The sequence below is a fragment of the Amblyomma americanum genome, chromosome 6, assembly GCF_052857255.1.
Source record: "Amblyomma americanum isolate KBUSLIRL-KWMA chromosome 6, ASM5285725v1, whole genome shotgun sequence".
NCBI classification, from domain to species: Eukaryota; Metazoa; Arthropoda; class Arachnida; order Ixodida; family Ixodidae; genus Amblyomma; species Amblyomma americanum.
The window spans coordinates 66,560,556-66,579,745 of record NC_135502.1 but is presented as its reverse complement, the minus strand read 5'-3'; the positions used below and the strand labels follow the sequence as shown (position 1 = coordinate 66,579,745).

Genomic DNA, 19,190 nt, shown 5'->3' with positions numbered 1-19,190 from the left:
ATCTGACAGCTATCATTACGGAGTGCGCAGTAGAAGTAGGCGGTCGGACGGTTTGACAGGAAACCGGCAAGCTATCTCAGGAGACGAAAGATCTGATTAAGAACGTCTAAGCATGAGTGCGTTTAACCCTACAGACAGAATAGAACCAGCAGAGCTATCATAGTTAATAAATAAACGCAAAGTAACCGACATAAGGAAGTTTGATATGGAGAGAATTGAGCATGCTCTAAAGAACGGTGGTAGCCTAACAGCGGTGAAGAGGAAATTAGGCTTATGTACAAACCAGATGTATGCGCTAAGAGACAAGGAGGGTAATGTCATTAGCAATATGGATAAGGTAGTTAAAGTAGCCGAAGAGCTCTACACATATCTATACAGTAGCCAGTGCAATCAGAACGTTAATGATATAGACAGTAGCACACAGCAATCTGTCATCCCGCCCGTAACGAAAGAGGAAATAAAAGAAAGCCTTAGGAGCAATGCAAAGGGGAAAAGCAGCTGGTGAGGATCAGGTAATAGCGGATCTGTTGAAAGAGGGAGGGGAGATCCTGCTAGAAAAACTAGCCACCCTGTATACGCAATGCCTTATGACCTCGACTGTATCAGAAGCTTGGAAGAACGCAAATATAATCTTAATTCATAAGAAAGGAGACGCCAAGGACTTGTAAAATTACAGACCGATCAGCTTACTGTCTGTTGCCTACAAGGCATTTACTAAGGTAATCGCTAATAGAGTCAGGGCAATCTTAGACTTTAATCAACCAAATGATCAGGCAGGCTTTCGTAAAGTATATTCCACAATAGATCATATTCACACTATCAATCAGGTGATAGAGAAATGCGCAGAATATAACCAAGCCCTGTATATAGCCTTCTTTGATTATGAGAAAGCATTAGACTCAATGGAAACCTCAGCAGCCATACAGGCATTGCAGAATCAGGGTGTAGATGAGCCTTATGTCAAAATACTGGAAGATATATATAAGAACTGCACAGCTACCATAGTCCTCCATAAAGTCAGCAATAAAATTCCAATAAGGAAGGGCGTCAGGCAAGGAGACACGATCTCGCCAATGCTATTCACCGCATGTTTACAGGAGGTATTCCGAGGTCTGAATTGGGAACAGTTGGGGATAATTGTTAATGAATACCTAAATAATCTGCGATTCGCCGAAGACATTGCCTTGCTGAGTCACTCAGGAGATGAACTGCAAATCATGATCAATGAGTTAGACAGAGCAGTACGGTGGGTCTAAAAATTAACATGCAGAAAACCAAAGTTATGTTCAACAGTCTAGCAAGGAAACAGCAGTTCACAATTGGCAACGAGGTGCTGGAAGCGGTAAACGAATACGTCTACTTAGGGCAGGTAGTGACAGCTGATCCGGATCATGAGAGGGAAATAACTAGAAGGATAAAAATGTGGTGGAGCGCATATGGCAGGTTATCTCAGATCATGAATAGCAGGTTACCAATATCCCTCAAGAGAAAAGTGTACAACAGCTGTATATTACCAGTACTCACCTACGGGGCAGAAACGTGGAGGCTAACGAAAAGGGTTCAGCTGAAGTTAAGGACAGCACAGCGAGCCATGGAAAGGAAAATGTTAAGTGTAACGATAAGAGACCGGAAGCGGCAGAGTGGGTGAGGGAACAAACGTGTGTTAATGACATAATATAGTCGAAATCAAGAGGAAGAAATGGGTTTGGGCAGGGCATGTACTGCGAAGGCAAGATAACCGCTGGTCCTTAAGGGTAACGGAGTGGATATTCCAAGAGAAGGCAAGCGTAGCAAGGGGCGGCAGAAGGTTAGGTGGGCGGATGAGATTAGGAAGTTTGCAGGCATATGGTGGGTGCAGCTGACAAAGGACAGGGTTAATTGGAGAGACATGGGAGAGGCCTTTGCCCTGCAACGGGTGTAGTCAGGCTGATGATGATGACAAAGACGCCGGCTCAGGCATAGCCACCGTATACGGCCACCCTACCCTATAGACCCCACCCTCCGGGAAAGGCCAATTTAGACAACCGAATCCGAACTGGCGGCCCAAACCCGGACCATGATGCAGAGTACACTTCCCACCAGCCACAAATACAAGCTATATTGCGATTATTCAGCGGCAGGGGCAGTCATGCCTCGCGTTATCCGTGGTACCACAAGTTATCGCTGGTCCTCGTCATAACTACAGTAGTGGTACCACCTGTAATTTTTAGCGAACATTCAGCGTAATATGGTTTGGTTTGTGCGGGTTTAATGTCCCAAAGCGACTCAGGCTATGAGGGACGCCGTAGTGAGCGTCTCCGGAAATTTCTACCAACTGGGATTAACGTGCACTGACATCGCACAGTACACGGGCGTCTAGAATTTCGCCTCCATCGAAATTCGACTGCCGAGGTAGGAATCGAACCCGCATCTTTCGGGTCAGCAGCCGAGCGCCATAACCACTGAGCCATGAGCGTAAAATGGTACTGCCATTACGGTGCAGACAAGAAACAAACACGTCGAGACTGCAGCATTCTAAAATGGACCTTCGTTTTCACAATTTTGAAATTGTGCGCGAGAAAAAAAAAAAATCAGGACGGCTACGAGTTTGCAACGCGAATTATCCAATTGTTAGCTCGCTTGTAATCGCGAAGAAACGGAGACATAATTAGAGCCTGTATATCCTGGCATCAGCCTTGTATGCAGGATGCCCTAGGCCGCTGCATTTTCACCGGTGAGTGCCAGGCGGTCAGCTTGCGTACGTTGACAACAGCGCAGAACTGCGGAAAGAGCACTGTAAGCACTCGGCCACCGAAGTAGTGATCAAAGGGTTACAGCAGCCACTTCGCATACGGGAATTGCTGGGTGGGAGGTGTTGGGCACGTAGGTATAGGAGGTGCGTTTACACCGGTGGGTGTCCGGCGGTGTGCTTGGGGATGCCGATGACTATAGCGCTAAACTGAGGAAAGAACTAAGAATAGCTAACGCTGCAACCAATTAGCATCCTCAGCGGCGGCTCAGGGGTTAGTGCATCAGCCTCGTATGCAGGTGTTGCTGGGTGCGAGGTGCATTTTCACCGGCAGGTGCCTGGTGGAGGGCTTGCGGATGGCGCCGACAGCGGCGCAAAACTGAGGAAAGAGCAAAGAATAGCTAACGCTGTAGCCAATTCGCATCCGCAGCGGTGACTGAGGGGTTAGTGCATCAGCCTCGTATGAAGGTGTTGCTGGTTGGTGCTGGGTGCGATGTGCATTTTCACCGGTGGTAAGCTTGCGGACATTGACAACGGGGCAAAACTGCGTAAAGAGCTAATAAGTATAATGCTATTAACCACTCGAACACCACAGTGGTGCTCTAGGGGTTCCAGCAGCCGCTTCGTAGGCGGGAGTTGCTGGGTGGTAAGCGTTGGGCTCGTAGGTATAGGAGATGCATTTCCACCGGTGGGTGCTCGGCGGTGAGCTTGCAGATGGCAAAGATAACGGCACAAAACTGGGGAAATAGCTAATAGCTATAACGCTGTAACTAATTCGCATCCTCAGCGGTGGCTTAGGGGTTAGTGCATCAGCCTCGTATGCAGGTGCTGCTGGGTGCGATGTGCATTTTCACCGGTGAATACCCGGCAGTGAGCTTGCGGACGTCGACAACGGTGCAAAACTGCGCAAAGAGCTAATAAAGTATGTTGTAAGCGCTCAGCCACTGCAGTGGTGCTCTAGTGTTTACAGCAGCCGCTTCGTAGATGGGAGTTACTGGGTGGAAGATGTTGGGCTCGTAGGTAGTAGGTGCATTTTCGCCGGTAGATGCCCAGCGGTGGGTTTGCAGTCAGCAATTAATGGCGGTGGAAAACAGAGTAAACAACTAAGAACAGCTCGCGCTGTAAGAACAAAATATGGCTCCATTTATTATGGCACTCAACAAGAAGATAGGTTTCTATACAAAATCCCCAAATATATTTTGCATTCATGACTGCCGACAGTATGCTAAGGAAGATTTCCATCGGAAGACTCGCGAAAGTGACCCATGAAGCTCAGTGTCATGCGACACCTCAACAAAGGCTCAGAACGAGAAGTCTGTGCAGGTTGCCATCAGCATAGTGTCACGATTTCTGAGGCACGTAACTGTGAATGATGATCTCAGAAGCTATGTTTGCGCAGCTAGTCCGTAATAAATATATCACAGTTCGGAGTCTGAATTAATAACGAATTGAAATGCTACATATTTTAAAGCCTAAATTCAATTATTCGAGTGCTTATGACTTGGTCTGAAATCAAAACCATGCACACTGCATTATTTATGAGATTTCTTGTTACAAGAATTTCAAAAGTCGTAGTTATGAAAATTCATGACTTGCCTGTTAGAGATGTAGACCACGAACACGTGCCCGACAAAGCCGAGCGCCACAGCCACTGAGCTAACGTGGTGGTTCCTCGGTATGATAAGTTATTCCGTTTTGGCCATACAAGTGTTCTTGTTTGCAGAATTGAGAACTCCGGGTATTAAGTATATGCCGTTGTTCAAGTGCCCAGACCAGATAATCTGCTTAAAGCCTTTTATCTGGGTGCCTACGACATTCTTGGAGCTAAAAATTTCTGGAGGGTAAAGAAGAGCCGCGTCCTCACCGCCTAATCGAGGAGCTTGAATCCTTCACTGGAGGCATAACTTGCCAGCTACACTGTTAAAAAGCAGATTCCGTGGCCTGGGAACTTTTGGCCAACTTTGTACTTTCAATTAGTAAATGAACGACCAAGGACACTTTCTTTATTACCCCAGTCAATAAAAGCAATGCAAGAATTGATCTTACAGAGGAAATCAGCTGCAGCCATTCTAAATGAAGCAGTAGTACTAAAATGTGTTAATTAGTTTTGAGATTCAAACAAGTGTCGAACAGCACTGTATGCAGTGCTAAATGGCCGGCTTCACCTTATTAGTGTCCTGAATGGAAAATTTCACTCCCGTTAAAACTAGAAAGGTACGAACTTCTGCTGCGAACTTTCAAAGGGGATTTCAATAAGCAAAAGATTACTGAGTGCCAAAATTGCACCTTAGCCTTAATTAAACTGCATGCATTAATTATTGATAATGCTAAAGTATTGGAAAAGGGCTGCATTACCATTACAGGAATGGGATCTAATTGTCCATCCCGTGAAAACAAAAGGAAGGGAATTAGTGCAGTTCCTAGCACATTCCACAGAAAAGGGCAAGTTGTCCAAATCCGCAACAATGTCTATCATGAAAAGGGCGCTCTCAAAGACGGAACGGTGGCAAAACCTTGCACAGCGCAGTAGTGACTGGCGTTCTAGGTAAGCCTTCCCAACCCCACCTCCCTTTCACCATGTCACGATGCCCTTCAGATACAAGCCAAGAATGCAGCAGCAAATGTCCCTCAAAGAAAGCCCTCCAGCTAGTGCCACCAACCGGAAAACAAGTGCTTAGCATTTTTAACGCAATAGCGTTGAGGGCCTAGCATCGCAGAGAAGCCGGTGTCGTCGTTGCCATCGGTGTCAGCATCGTTGTCCGTGAGCCAAAAATCCAAGAAAAATCCCGAGGCGCAACTCAAGTGGCAGGTGGCCCACGTATGTCACGTGACCCTGTGACATCACAACCTACCCACCTGATTGTGGGCATTGCCCACCACGGCATGTGGCAGTTCAATTAATGATTGGTCGCGAGCGGTTGTAACCAATCAACCTGGGTCTCACAATCCCCACCGGTTGCAGTGCCTTCCATCGTAGGGCTGTGGCACAATGCTTAGCTGCTCAAGCACTATGCCAGGAGTGTTAAGAGGACTCCCAGGGATCCATGAACGTAAAGTATAGAATGACCAATTCCGCATTTCAAATATATGGGCATTATCTCATTAATGCTATTGCGTCATACCCTTAAGGCGGAGCTTAAGTGTCTCCTTTAGCTTTTTTGAAGAAAGGAGTTGCTTCAATCGACAATGTGGAGATCGACAGGGTGAATAAATAGGCGAGAAATGTTCACAACACGTGTACCAATATGCATTGCAATGCCCTTGCAAATCACTCGAAAATGAAAGGCAAGCATGTTTTTATCGCCACCTACAACATTTGAAGTGACTTGACTGAAAGCGCAGCGTTGCAGCCTTGGTCCCCCCCTCAGAGCTTGCAGATCTGCTTCACCCACCATGAAAAGGCGCTGGAGTGCCGGGAAGATGAGGCCTTGATGAGGTTTCATATTTCGCATGGCTATTGTTCGACATGAAACAGATTCAGCCATAATAATGCGACTCTTCTTGCGGCACAGCTCGAAGAAACACTGTAAAAGTTTTCATACCGGTCTAACACTTGTGCTAAATATATTAAAGAAGTGAAAGCGCACTATTAAAATATTTTATCTGCATGCAAAGGAGAGCATCATGGCACAGCTACGGATTCAGAGGCAGCATCCACGTTTTAGGCAAAACAGAAACCAAGCAAAATAAGAAACCTTGTCTTCCCGGCCCTTGGTTATGTTGAGAAACTATGAGCTTGCACGTAGGAAGGTGACGGCCTCTATGGTAAAATGCACCCACTACAGCGCTGTGTTTTACACAATACATAACCCTGAAACTATGGTAGGGGTTTCGGGTCCATAAGCTACATGAGCTACGAGAGGTAGTGGGGGGCTCCAGAATAATTCCAAACAGATGGAGACTTCAACATGAACTGATATCACTCAACACGTTGTCGCACCGAAGTCCTGAGCCCCCACGTGTTGTTTCTAGAAGCAAGGTGTAGTTAATGATGCACAATGTACAATGCGCATCCCAAGAAAATGTGCCACTAAAGGTGTCAGCCATATTTCTGACAAAAAAAATTGGCAGTGGTTTAGCTCTGGTTAAACCTGGAGTGACGCGATAGCTACAGCTGGCCGAGTGGAACTTGCTCAGTTGAATTGCAAAGTCAGTCTTTCGCCGCTTCGTTCCGCTGGGCGTTCCTTCTTCATCTTCGTCCCACTTGATACGGCACATGCGCACAGCTGTAGCAGCTCGGTATCGCCAGCGTGACGCGCCATTGGCAGCAGCAGCTGCTCCGCACCACGTGGCTGGTCACTTGACCAACCACGTGATCAGCCACGGTGCCGTGCCTCCGGCAGCTGGTTCGCACCACGTGACCAACCACATGACAGCGTGGTGGCGGCGCCACCACTGCCACGGCACCGCCATGCTGAAGGCTCGAATTGCTACCGTAATGTAGCTATGGCTACAAAAAAAAAATGCTTGCCTGCAAGCAGCTATTTATAAACACACCGATGGAGTAAAATAGACAAGAGTGCAGACTCTGCTGATAACAGCACGCAGAGCTTCACAGCGCATGCAATAAATGGTGATACATGGAGTCTTGACACGGAAAGAGGTTTTATCTCAACTAAATCCCAAGTCGGTAGCGTTACGGCTAGGCAAGAGCTTTCTGCCCAGGCCACTGAATAAGTGGCAACATCGTTGAAGACATTCCGGCCATTCCTCGCACCAGCATTTTGTTTCGCAGTAATGCTGACAAGCGACATATCAACTTATCACGACTTCAGGGAGGGTAGTGGAAGGAAAAGGCGTGCACAATAGCGCACTGGCAACAAAAAGGGAATGGAAGTTAAAAGTATTAAGAAACACAGCTCACGACGTCAGCATGGCATTGTCAGTGTGTGTCGAATGTATCGTGGCACACTTGAGTTTGCGCTAGCTTGCGCCAGCGCACACCCCTCTAGGCAATTTGGTAGCATGTACAGGATTGGATCGCCCAGCTTACTGGCCTGCTGAATCTAGCTGTGTGGCCAGAAGAACAAGTTATGACATCAGATAGCAAGGCTATTTTAAATAATGCCTGACCAACACATTGCTTGCTATACCCCCCCTCCCCATGGTTGGATTATAATCTACCGCAATAAAAAGATCCCCCTACAGCTATAAATGGAGATCACGCACATTCCCTTTGTACCATGAAAAAGTCGATGCAGCATTAACAAGGCACGGCACAAGTTCAAGCATGGTGCAGTGCATGCAATACAGGCAATTCAAACATGCCTGCTGTACCTCAACTGCCATGACAATGCTCCACTGCCCTAATGAATCAAATTCTACACACAAGCTTTCCTACAATGTAAAATTTTGTGCAGAAAGCAGCTTTCAGTTGACCTAAACAACAAAGGTGAAAACGAGCAGAAAACATATTCGTTATGACACAAATCCACCTTAGCTGAATGTGCCATAAGCCATGAGCATACAAACACACACAAAATGCATTGCTACGGTGGCAAGTACTTCAGTTTTGTTTCTGTAAACTGAGCTGCCCTGTAAACAGCCCTAGGCCACGTTACGGCCAGAGAACTCTGGGCAGTCTTCTTGTAGACATAAAAACCAGACAACAGGCACACATCACCGTAAATAGATTAAGCCTTTATTTCAATTGTGCGACTAGCAGGAACGTTAGGTCTAAAACATGAGCATGCTTACAAACCTTATTTGTGAGAGACCACACTTCAGCGAAAAACAGCATAACAAATAACTTTGAAACTTGCAGGCACTTGTATAACAATTGTTTCAGTGTATGAAGCAACACTACATAGCAGTAGACAGACTGAACAGACAGTATTGTTAAAGCACTCTTGTGTATCTGAAGGAAATATCAACACAAGAATATGCAGTAATGTTTCCCTTCAAAGCAAATTTTCCCACAAAAGGAGCTAATATAATGCTACAACACTGGCTGATAAAACTACTAAATTAACAAGGGTGTACCACAAGGACAAAAACCAACAAAATATGATGGACACCAGCTTCCCCCCTGTCTCTGGCAAGATATGAGTTGCAAGTCATAACTTGCATCCTCAATAGCACCAGAGCAGGAAGCTATGAGCAAACAAAACAATGCATAAGTACATACATAAGCTTTGTCATGCCCACAGTTTAAATGCATTTTTGTAACAATAAAAATTACACCAGGAACACACTCAAATCGACTACCAAGAAATAAAATGTGACAATCTAAAGGCAGCTTCAGCTTAGTACAATGAACATAGCTATCTTGAATATTGGGCTGTCAAGAACATTCCTTTGCTACCTGCCCTCATTGATGCTTACTTAACATACTCCTACAAAAGCAAAGAGGTCTGTATGTATGACTGTTTCCTTTTTGCAAACACATACTAAACACCATATATTCTCAGCACAAAAAAACAGCTTCTATACACAAAATTCCTCAGCTGATGGTGGCGGTGTTTAACGCTAACAAAATCATCCCACAAGTATGTTGAGCGGTGAAAGCTGAGGCTGCAGCTTGTCCAAAGACTGATTTCAAGACATCTTGGCACGGCCTCCCTCCCACAGGGACGTTATAGTAGCTGTACTCTTTTCAAGCAAACTAATCGGCAACTGTAAATGGAAGTGCTTGGATTTATGGCTGATGGGTGCCCATTATCTTCTTGTCATAAATTACTTTATAGAAAAAAATAACTGCTACAATTCAAAGACAAACAACCACAGTAAAGCCCATCCTTCTTATCCCTTGCTTCAAGCTTGCCCCATACGTAAGCATAGCAATGAGGCAGGGAAAATTGTCAACGTCCCAAGCCCTGAATGACCTGTGCCCATGAACAGCCATCGCAGAGTAGTCAATTGGCACATGTAAGTGATTCTGCATGATACAATACTCCCACCAGGACAGGTTTGGGTTGTGCGCATATTTCTCTTTACAATAGCCATTAGCAGCCCATATTGCATTACCTTGCCTTATTATTCTTTTCATAACTCAGAAAATTGTAGTCACTGTCATAAAGTTGTCAGAGTGAAGGACTGCACAACTTTTCCACCTTTACCCCTCCCCCTGTTTCTATTATTTTAGCTTTCACAACACTACACAGAATAAGACAACATATACATATATATCAAGACAAGCCAGCAATCTAAGAATTTAAATATATTGAGGAACCAATTGTGGCACAAGTGCAAAGTGTACATGACGCACACACAAGGTATATTACAACGGCAGCACTTGCACACAAGACGCAAGATATTCAAAATGAGTAAAGGCTTTCACAGCCCTCAATTATCTGCCTGGCAGGAATCACAAAGGTGCGATGTGGTGCTTGCAAGGCTGGCAGAAACACTGAAAGTGATTAAACTGCAAAGTGTTTGACCCCAAGGTTTCTTTTTGGCTAAAAGAAAAAATTCTCAAGAAACATTGAATTCATTTACACAAGCAGAGAATAAGTGTGCCAAAACAAGAATATATATCCTGAGGGCAGCACAGTTAGCTTTGAATGTTCTCTTTCAAATTAAGACACAAGCAATAAAATAATAAAGCCTGCCTGTTATATGCATGCACAGCACTAAAGTTTGCTTGTAATTTGGCAGAGCTGGAGAACATTGCCTGCTTTCGCAGCAAATGGCCAAAATTTTGCACCCACATACCTGTTTTAAAATTGACAATAGTGCTATTCAAATTAAATGGTCAGCAATTCCCCAATTTCCAGACGTTCAGAAAAGGTGATGCTGCTAGTAAACCGAATTCCAGCTGTGTACCAAAAGACCCATACCTGCATGCACACAACATATTGGCAGTTATTATATATTTTTCTAGGCTGCTTCTTGAAAATAAATGCAATAAATATGCATTAGCTATCATTTTAGAATGGCCTATGCAACACACCAATTCCAGAATATTATGGCAGACATTGAGTGCAATGCACTGCTGCTGTTGACACCCTGGCTCTAAATACACACGTTTCAATTTAAAGTGCTCCCCACTGCATATAAGGCATAAAATCAGCATTGAAATGCATGAAATGCATGGACCTCCTCTGAATTGTGAGGAACATTTGTGACCGCTTGTGAAAATGTTGGGACGCATAATAGCAGCTTAAAAGCACTGGGCCCATAATGTTAAAAGTAAACTTGCTACTTAGGCTGCCTCTTGCAAAACTAGCAACAGTGTCTTGTGAAGGTTCTGAAACAGCAAAAAGAAGCTGTACTACAAGAAGTTTAAGGCACAACAATTAAGGCAATAGCAGTATGCCTGGCCATTGTTATTGAAAGCTCAAAGCATAAAATAAATAAAACAGTAAAAAGAAGTTTCCAGCATTACAACCTTGTCTACTGTGCCATATAAATTTTTACTGCACTTCTACAGATGTGAAGAAAGGCACACAGAAACTTCCAACTCTGCCAGATTGAAAACATGGCATTTCGACAGAGCTATACAGCATCTATTAACAGCGCCAGTTAGCAGTAACAAATGGGACAGAATGCTTCTGCGAAAGCTGTTCCTGCAAAGGCCTGAACAAATGATGAACAATATGTCAACAACCTTGGCTGTAGAATGTGCCTCGCTACCAAGTCACTAAAGTGAACATCTCCTTTCCTGACCTTCTGGTATGGGTACCGAAACTTGATTGCAAAATGCAACAACGCTTTTAACGAAACTGCAATTCGAAGACAACCACAGCTTGTAAACACCACCTGGTTTCCATGTTGATGCACGTTTCCTCGCAAGTGCACTGTCAAAAGAAACATCTGCAAAAGTTCAACTGATCACTTCCACAGTGCACTATTAAATGCAACAAAAGACAGCTAAAGAGCTCTCGTGATTCACTACAGCACATAAAAATAATCTTGAATAAACAAAGAGACAAGTGAAGGCAGCTGTAAGTTTGAATGATAATCCATTGCTTGATAGCATTGCAAATCTAAATGTATCCATTACATAGATACACCACAAGCATGTTATATACCTAAGCTGGGTCTACAGACACCAATGCTTATCACACACATTTATTGCTTGCCTGCTGAAACCCTGTCAACCGATGTTGTAGTTTATGAAGGCCCGCAAAAAAAAAATGCATGCAAAAATCTACTGCCTGCAATAAATTCCGAGAAACCTACGCACAAACCGCAGCAAAACCCAATGAACAGCAATTATCCCCCTGTAGTCCCGACATAAATGGCATATTTTTATAGTGCCCGTGAATCTGTGTTCAAGCATGCATACAAAAAAGCAGGAAGCACAGTGAGTGGAAAGTTTTCATGAAGTGAATGCTTGAACACACCAGGGGTTCAAATAGGTGCACAGCCACTACAACTGCAATATTCATAAAGGACAAGCAAATGTACCACATGGATCATCCAATAACAGGAGCTGCCGGGCTTAAACAAGAGCAAGAATAGAGCCGGGACTTTTTGGCGTTCCATAGCAAATGCACTGCTGCATCTAAAAGTTAGCATCACCTGGCATTATTACAAAAGCTCATCGTAACAATCATCAATCAACGCTGTGTGCAAGCTCCTGCTCCAAGAAATTCCTCCCAGAATTGCTTCCACACAGATCAGCCACAAGCTAATGATTTCCTCAACATTGGCCCATTGCAATGCCAGCAGAACGCTCGCACAATGACAACATCAACGTGTCATAAGTAAACACTGCACAGAGAAGCCTCAACAATGCTTTTTCCATGCACCACCTGCACCTCAGCAATCAAGAATATCATTGCAGGTTTGATCACTTTCAGACTTTCTGAAGTCTGTCACGGCACATTAAGACACTGGCCTCGTGGTGGTAGTCTTTGGCTGTCATGGTTGCAAGAGAAGCATCAAAAATCCCACTAACCATGAGCACTAACCTCAACCGGTCAAGTTAGCAGTTGAATGTGCACTCAGTTGTGGTCTCTTTTTTTGCTCACTTTCTTGCTCTTGTCAGTCTTCTTCGGTGGGGGGGACATGCTGCTGTGTGTGTTGCGGCCATAGACACTGTCACACAAAGCAAAAAAAAAAAAGGAAAATGCATTACAAAACAACCTCAACTGAAGATGCAGAAAGTAGAAACGAATCCTTGTGCCAGAAAAGCAACACCAATGCCTTTGCAACGCGAAGGCAAAGTGTGAACACTGCTAAATATTGCCATAATCTGAACTTGCATTTTGAAACTTTCTTGGACCTTATCAGCTCAATGAGACAAGAAACTTTCAAGCAACAACGCTAGAATTGAAACTAGCAACCACTATAATTAAAGCACACTATAACAAGTACTCAAGTTTACCCATGTAACTATGCAAGGAAGAGTTTTTCACTGTGTTGCAAAAAAAGGGAGGCTTTTAGGAATTACAGCTTATAGGAATTACTGCACACACTAAAGGCAAGTATTTAGTGATCTCTCACAGGTCAAGAATGATTAATTAATAGCAGTTGGTCATAACTGTAAAGAACATACTCCCTAAAATAGGATAACTTGCTATGAATTAATGAATGAACTTACAAAAGAAAAGTATAAATTGTGTTATTTACTGTTCAGTAACTAACCCTTGTGACCAAGAATCCCTAAAGGCAGACCTGAACCACGTGCAAGATTGGTGTAAGCCCTAACAAATGTAAGTATATGTCTTTTCATCGACGTCGCACACCTTTTGTTTTCCAACACACAATTTCTAACCCCCCGTTGACCTGGTCCAGTCATATAAATACTTGGGTGTCACAATTTCTCATGATCTATCCAGGCGTTTGCATGCAACTAACCTAATATCTTTGGCTAACAAAACACTAGGCTTCTTAAAGCGTCATCTGTGGGACGCCCCGAAACATGTTAAACTACAAGCAAACAACTCTCTCACCAGAACTGAACTGGAATATGTATTGGCCATCTGGAACCCTCATCAAGCATATTTAACAAACACCCTCGAGACTGTACAAAAAAGAGCCACCAGATTTATTCACTCCTCATTCCTATAACATTAGAATATCGTCCCTATAAAATTAAAATATCAGTCCGGTTTGTCTAATCCTTCTACTCACCGTCGTATCACCAACTTTGCCCCGTTTCACAAGTTCTTTTATTTACCACTAAGACAGGAACCGTACATCTGCACACTCCCACCATGCAGGTCACCTCACAACGGTCATCTGCTTCAAGTTTCACGTCCACGTGCCCATACCACTCTTTTTACCAATTCATTTTTTTTTACCAGCAGCAACGAATTGGAATACCCTCCCCCAACATATCACCACCAAAACCTGCCCGTCAATATTTGCAAGTAACACCCCATCAGGGGTCTTTAAGGAAAACAAAGTGATGCAATATGATGTCCAGTTTCGGGAAGAGAGGGGAATAAGGGTGGAGAAACGCTGTTGGCCGCAAAAGTTTGCGGGATCTGCGATGCATGGCGAAGTGAAGCAAAACTGCATTGCTGCGCCATCTGTTGTCACAGAGCCCGGTGTCGAGGATCATGGCATGCCTGCTGTGGCAGTACTGTGAGTGAGCCTCGACACCATGCTCTGTGACGGCAGATTGCGCAGCAATGCAGTTTTGCTTCGCTTCGCCACGCATCGCAGATCCCGCAAACTTTTATGGCTGACAGTGCCTAGCACCTCTGGCTAAGCTTACTGCAACTGAATAAGGTTATACTATTAATTCAGGTAAAATTCTGAAATTTCTTATACTGCTGGGACATTGGCACTTATGATACCAACTGAATCTGATTTGGATTGTAGTATCAAGTGTGCCCGAAATGAAATGCTGCTACATATTCTCTCCCGATCCCAACCAAAGTCGGCCTGATAAAAGTCAGGGGGCGCTGCACACACAAATGATCATACAAATGGCGGCAAACAAATGGGTCTGCACTCAAATAAAAGGAAACAAAAAATTGCTCATCAGGGATTCCAAGGCTGTAATGCAGCTACAGTCAGTTCCATCAAAAATGCCTGCTATACAACATATGACTGGCCTGTGCACATGGGTTCCGCGTTTGTTTACCACTGCCAGGTAAGCGGGCATTGTTGACAGCATTAATATAATTTTGAAAATTTAGCTGCACTGAATGAAATAAAAAGCAATTTTAAAATTTTACAGCTTTGATACAATATCTTTCTGTATGTTTCCTTTGCAGTTTGAATAATGTTGTTTCATGAAGTAGCATCCCTCGACCAAGATTAAACCTCTACTGTACTTCAGGAACAGCTTGGGGTCGAGTAGGATCGGGCTCAATCATGGTTGATTTGCCCATGTTGAAAGCAATGTTAAATCTGCATTGAATTTTATTTTGACTGACTTGATCGAAGTCGGGGTGTATCCATGGGGGTGAGGATCTTGGGGCTCGAGCCTCCCTTGAAAAAAGTCGACATAATGGCACCCCTTCACGGCTGCTCCGAGCAACGCTCATTATGTTTATCAGTAGGCTAGCATAGCTGTTATACCAAAATTGGAGGAAATGTAACAGCAATAAAAAGGCAAGGCTCCTACATCTGAAAACATTTGGATGCAGGGGAGCACAGAAAGGTTAAATCAGAGAAGAAATATCTCGAAACCCCAAAGAAACATTTTCTGGCTACAAAACTGACTGAAGTGCCCATGTGACGGCAGTATTATCTGTGACAGGGTTGCTCAATATGTTGTGAAGGGTACTCATTACACAGGCGTTCCTATATTTCACCTCACCTGAAATTCAGCCAGCACAGTTGGGATCAAGCCCATGAACTTATGCTCATGCCAACACCATGCCCACAGTATCGTGAGCGTGCATGCGCGCGCACGTGAGTGTGTGTGTGTGTGTGTGTGTGTGTGGGGGGGGGGGGGGGGCTTAGTGTGCTTTACAGCCGCACGGTTTCTGTTCTTGCTGTGATAGCCAGAATGTTCAGCATCACAATACCAAGCATAACCGCATTTTCAAAATTACAAATCTAACATGGCTATCACTAATGGCCAGCTATGAATTTGTTACTATCAGGCACCTAAATATTACAGTGAAAAGTTGACTACTAGAATAGTTTACTGGCCTACCAGTTAACATGATTCACACATTTTTTGACACCCCCAATTACTGATATCACTCCGGAATAAAAGCCATCTTTATATCTCAAAAAGCCCATTTTTAAAATTTACTGGTGACATTCACTGATACACCCTGTGTATTGCAGTAACTGTTCCTCTGCAATGCTCGCTACAGCAATTCCACAGCAAGACAAATATAGCATAAAAAGGGGCACAACCTGGAAAAAGCTGAAGGCCTGGCTGCTTAAACCAAATGTTGCAGTCGACAATAAGAAACCTTCAAAGCTTTGTACTGATGTGCCATTTCTATGAGTGGAAAGAAGGAAGAAACAAAAAGGATACTTACTACTTGTAGGTCTCACTCCGAATGTATTCAACAACATGTGAGACGCCAATTTGCAGCTGATCAGCAATGGGGGCCACCCAGGGGTTGTCATCCATTCGTACAACGCAACGATGGCTGGCCAGATCGAGATTGCCTGCAGAGACAAGTACAACATGACAGTTCAGTTACCATATTCTTTTGATCAGCTTTAGTACAGCACAGCACAATTTTATAACAACAAATGAGATAAACTATAAACTGTGGAGTGTAATACCCCCATCACGCAGCATTCCTCGAAGGCTTTTCGAGCAAAGGCACTCTTTTCACTAAAGGAGCGAAAGCTCAAAGGAGCAGCGACGCAGCTACACAGTGCAGCCTAAAGGTGAAACAGCTGTTGAGGCTTAGCACCTGCTGCTTTGCTTGAAGCAGCGGAAGTGAGAGTTTTAAAATTAAAGTGGGGTACTCTGTTCATTCGTTGAGCTCAGACAATTTTTTATTCTAATTGCTTCCCTAAAAAAACTGCAACAGCTACTCTCATCAGCAACAGCAAGTTTTGTGTATTTCCTTGGCCACCATGAGCACTCGATGTTACTGCAACACTTTTACTGTCTTGAAATCTGGGCATAAAATATAAACATCTGTATAAAAACCGAAGCCAGACATACCTCGTGCATTTTCTAAAGATGTTTTCAAACATTGTTAGCTGCATATGTTTTTTCTTTGCTTTTACTTTTTGACGCTGGACGGCACTGCGATCGCAGGTTCTCGAAGGCCGTCGTGCCTTTGGGCTCCAAAGGTCTCTGACGGGCGCCTTCACCTCCAAGACCCATAGTGGTAAAGGTGCAACATTTGTGCCATGTAGCTGTACTCCTTATGCCTTTGAACAACCTGATTCACAAAGGCCTTAGTGCTGTCTGCATGACAGCGGTATAAAACTTCTAAGCAATACATGGGCTATGAGGGACACTGTAAAGGAGCGCTCCTCCGAATTAATTTAGAGCATCTGGGCTTCTTTAACGTGCACTGACATCGCATAGCACATGGGCGTTTTTTGATTTTCGCCTCCACCGAAACACAGCTGCTGTGGCTGAGACTGAACCTGGGTCCTCCAGTTCAGTAGCTGAGCGGCCTATCCACTGAGCCACAGTGGCAGGTAAAAATGACAGCCAGAGCACATAATGGCGCAAAAGCAGTACATTAATGAGTAACAGACTAGCCCATAAACTAGCCGGATGACTAATCATAGTCTAAGCAGTATAACTGTGGTGGAATCAATAACTTAATTGTTTTTGGCGAAACTACCAAGGTGGAGTACATTTGAAATAAGGAAGTAATTTCTCTTTAGCATGCATTTAAGTGCAGCATTATGACTCCAAAGGAAAGCTATACAGCTTTTACAGCTTTCGCAGAAACTTTGCAGTTGAGGTGGGAATGGGGTCATTTCAATGTTAGCTTTCTTTTGTAGCTGTATGGCTATGCTTCGGTGGATGCTAATAAGTAATTACTCCCTTATTTCAAACAAATAACATGTACAAAGCTTCATTACTAAAAGGACTACAAAAAACCGCAGCTAAATAAAAAGTGGCACCCCAAAGGTTCTCAAGCCAACTTCAAGGAATATATACCAGAATACGATACCCTTGCACCAGGACCAACCAGCTTGCACTTACACTCGAATACAGGCATGAGGCATTAAAAATGCTGACCTGTGTCAATTATTGATTGCTGTAGTGCACAAAATGAATTATGAGGCAAGTAAGAAAACATGAGTAAGTACTGCATTTGAAACGGTCAGCCTATCTGCATGGCCATCGCAATACGTTTAGCATTCAGCGACCGTGTTATGGAAACATGCAGGTATGCTCAGAGCATAGAGGACGGGGTGATCAAGTAAGTGTCGCTAGAAGATGGCACAAATAAACGTCTCCTTTGTGAACTTGGAAGCCTGTTTCCTAGCTGTGAGCCACTCTTCTTCCTGCGGAGGTTGCGTGCACCGCAGTGGGCAATGGCTGTGACGTATAGTTGACTCGGGCTATGAGAGGCATAAAAAAAGAATGTCAGCATAACTACTGACATGTTTGTTGTCATTCCAGCCCTTGAAGCAGGCTGGTTCAAGTGTTGTAGTGAATTAAAACTATGTAATAGTGTTTATATTGCAGGTTTTTTTGTTCCTCATATGACCTAAAGGTTAACTATAAGTCATAGCCATTGTTCGATTGTTGAAACCAAAGCCGAAACAGCATGAGAGAAGAAATTCAATTATAAAGTATATAGCGATCATAGGCGAATGCCATGCTGTGATCCATGTATTCTTATGTCTAACGCATTATCTGAAAGAAGAAAGCAAGCAACTGAAATTATGTGCCTACTGTCCTGTCAGTGTTCTTCCAAGTGCAAGTGCAAGCCGCTGCAGTGGCTCAGTGGTCACGGCGCTCTGCTGCTGACCTGAAAGACATGGGTTCAATCCCAGCCTCGGTGGCCGCCTTTCGAAGGATGCGTACTGTGCGATGTCAGTACATAAAAACCCCAGGTGGTTGAAACTATCTGGAGCCCTTCACTACAACATCCTTAATAGGCAAGTTGCTTTGCGATGTTAAACCCCATAAATCAACCAAGTGCAAGTGAAAAGAAACTGACCACCGGTTACTATGTCTGTGTAATGCAACAATCATTGACAGCTATTAGAGGGTTCTGTCAGCTATTAGGGTGTTCCATCACCATCATATGGTAAATATGGTTAAGCAAGCATGGCAACAGTAGCAACAGCAACACGTTACTGATTTGGCCATGCTAGCCATGTGGCTGTGAAAAAACTCTCTACCCACAGTGCTGAATGTGCCATTCGCTGTGCCATTGCATGGTGCCCTTTATGCATACAGACACAAACGGCAAAAGCACTAGTTCATGCTGCTGCGCAGAAAGGACCTCACAAATCTGTAGTGTGGCAAGCAGTACCACCACCCTTTGCTCCTTGTCCATGCTCTGTGCTACGCCAACAATGTTGCAGAAGCGGGAAATGTATCCTTAACAGCTGTTGCTGTAAAAATAAGGTTCGCTGTCATGCATAGACAATGCTTATTCTTCACTAGCCAAAACAACAAAAGAGGTGGATACGTGTAGGACACCTACCACTAAATGAA

General features: G+C 44.1%; 1 protein-coding gene across 1 annotated transcript in view; it reads right to left on the bottom strand.

Annotated features, from left to right (window-relative positions):
* Positions 1–8,347: 8,347 nt before the first annotated feature.
* Positions 8,348–19,190, bottom strand: part of ics (ras suppressor protein 1) — a 36,871-nt gene continuing 26,028 nt past the window's right edge. The window contains exons 8-9 of the mRNA XM_077627211.1: positions 16,072–16,204; positions 8,348–12,712 (exon numbers count right to left, since the gene is read on the bottom strand). Of these exons, the coding sequence (XP_077483337.1) occupies positions 12,619–12,712; positions 16,072–16,204 (227 nt within the window). The 3' untranslated portion in view covers positions 8,348–12,618. The remainder of the gene's footprint in view (positions 12,713–16,071; positions 16,205–19,190) is intronic.